Raw genomic sequence first — 1,925 nt, 5'->3', positions numbered from 1 at the left:
TATTCATGATTGGAACGTCATGGATTGGGGTCAATTACCCCCTGATTTGTCTCAACATTTGTTTCACTTAGTTGAGCTTGATAGGGCTATGTAATGCCCTTGCTTTGTACTTCTTCTGGTCTTTAATAAATTTTTACCCCTCCTTTATTCAAAAAAAAAAAACTCTAGTGTTTAACACTTTTAAGTCTAGAAGTGTATTCTTAGTGTGACCTCACCCATTAATCAACATATTAAGTAGAAAAAATCAACTCTAAGTGTTGAACACTTTTAAGCCTAGAAGTATGAGCTTAGTGTGTGGTTTAAGTCCTCTGACACAAGTTTCCTCAAATTGTATGGATTTTTCATATTTTGAATAAAATGAAGTTCACATTGTTTGTCAATCTATTTTTATAATACCACCAACACCTTGCTAGGTATTGTCATCCAAAGTCACAAAATAATTTGAATCAAAACATGTCCTAGACAATTTTGATACATTTGACCCAATGAATACCCTTTAATCTTTACCTTAAAGAAATATCAATATAGTGTAAAACAAACCGAACAAGTGGATGATATACCTAAAATCATTTACAAGAGGAAAAGCATTCATGTGACACAATAAACAATAACACGGATCTTGTCACGCCTCGTCAAAATATCTATTGTGCCTTAAAGTCAAACACCTGGTAAACAGTGTACTCTGTATTTAAATACGGTGTCAGCATTTTTGTGAGTTTAATAATACATTTACGTTACCAATGATTTGGACTTGATAAATTATCATGAAGCTTTGTCCCATTTCTGGTTACTTAGATGTTTTTTAATAAAATTACTCACAATACCCAACATAAACGAATCTAGTCATCCCTTACCATATGAACGAATCTAGTTGTCCCTTACCATATTGTATGGAAAGAAGTTCTTAGCGTAAAATTCGTCTCCGTCCATGCCTCAAACTACGCATCTACCTATATTAACATAGGGAATCCACTATACCAGGTCAACGAAAGATAGAGGAAACCTAGATCTCCAAAAGAGAGTTTGTATAGCTTTGAAGATGGGTGAAAGATATCAGGGAATCATGAATAAAATCCTTGACTATGTACCAAAGACCGATCAAATTTTGTCCCCTGCAGCCTTGGTCATATCGGGGACAATTATACTGTTAATGACAGGTTTTACTGCAATAGTTGTAGTGGTTTTGGTGCCTGTTTTGATACTTTTAAGCCCTTTATTGATACCTATAGGAGCCCTGCTGTTTGTTACAGTTGCAGGGCTTTTTTCTGTTGGGTTTTTGGGGTTAGTAGCGTTTTTTGGTGTTTCATGGTTGTATAACTATGTAAATGGCAGGAAGCCTCTTGGTTCTGATCAGGTAGATTATGCATGCAAGAGGGTAGTTGATACAGCAAGCCATGTGAAAGGCTATGCTTGGGAATATGGTGGGTATTTGCATGGAAAGCTGCGAGAAGCTGCGCCCGGAGCTTAAAGAAGACTTTCTGTTGCAGTGCAACTCCCTGGTTGCAAGGATGCACAGTGATGTTGTGGCTCTAGATCTGGATGTGTGCATGTATTGTGATAGCTGTTCATTTGCTCATATGTTTCATGAATAATCTCATGAGCATTATCCTTATCATGGAATGGATTTTGCTAGAATTGGACCTCTTTTATGTAGCCATTGTACAGGCTTTTACTTCAATAAACCATCTTTGCTAGTGGATTTATTAATGATCCTGAATGTGTGTTTTCTTCATTTTTTAAAAATAATGAAATGTTTTTCTCTTGGATTTTGTTTTGAAATATAATTATCTACATTACATTTCATGGCCATGTTTCTATTACCTTCATAAATGAATATTCTCAAACATCATGCAATGTTTTAGTGTTTTAACAATTCGATATTGTTCTATTGTGATCGGATTTAAACAGGTACATTCTAAAATTCG

At 35.2% G+C, this 1,925-nt stretch overlaps 1 protein-coding gene across 1 annotated transcript; it reads left to right on the top strand.

Moving 5' to 3' along the window:
* Positions 1-712: 712 nt before the first annotated feature.
* LOC131068809 (oleosin) lies at positions 713-1,710 on the top strand. The gene has a single exon (XM_058004080.2). It carries the CDS (start codon positions 1,040-1,042, stop codon positions 1,466-1,468), a length of 429 nt encoding a protein of 142 aa, XP_057860063.2. The 5' UTR covers positions 713-1,039; the 3' UTR covers positions 1,469-1,710.
* Positions 1,711-1,925: the final 215 nt, after the last annotated feature.

The sequence above is a fragment of the Cryptomeria japonica genome, chromosome 7 (assembly GCF_030272615.1).
Source record: "Cryptomeria japonica chromosome 7, Sugi_1.0, whole genome shotgun sequence".
NCBI classification, from domain to species: Eukaryota; Viridiplantae; Streptophyta; class Pinopsida; order Cupressales; family Cupressaceae; genus Cryptomeria; species Cryptomeria japonica.
The sequence above is the reverse complement of the archived record's forward strand: the minus strand, read 5'-3'. Positions and strand labels throughout refer to the sequence as shown.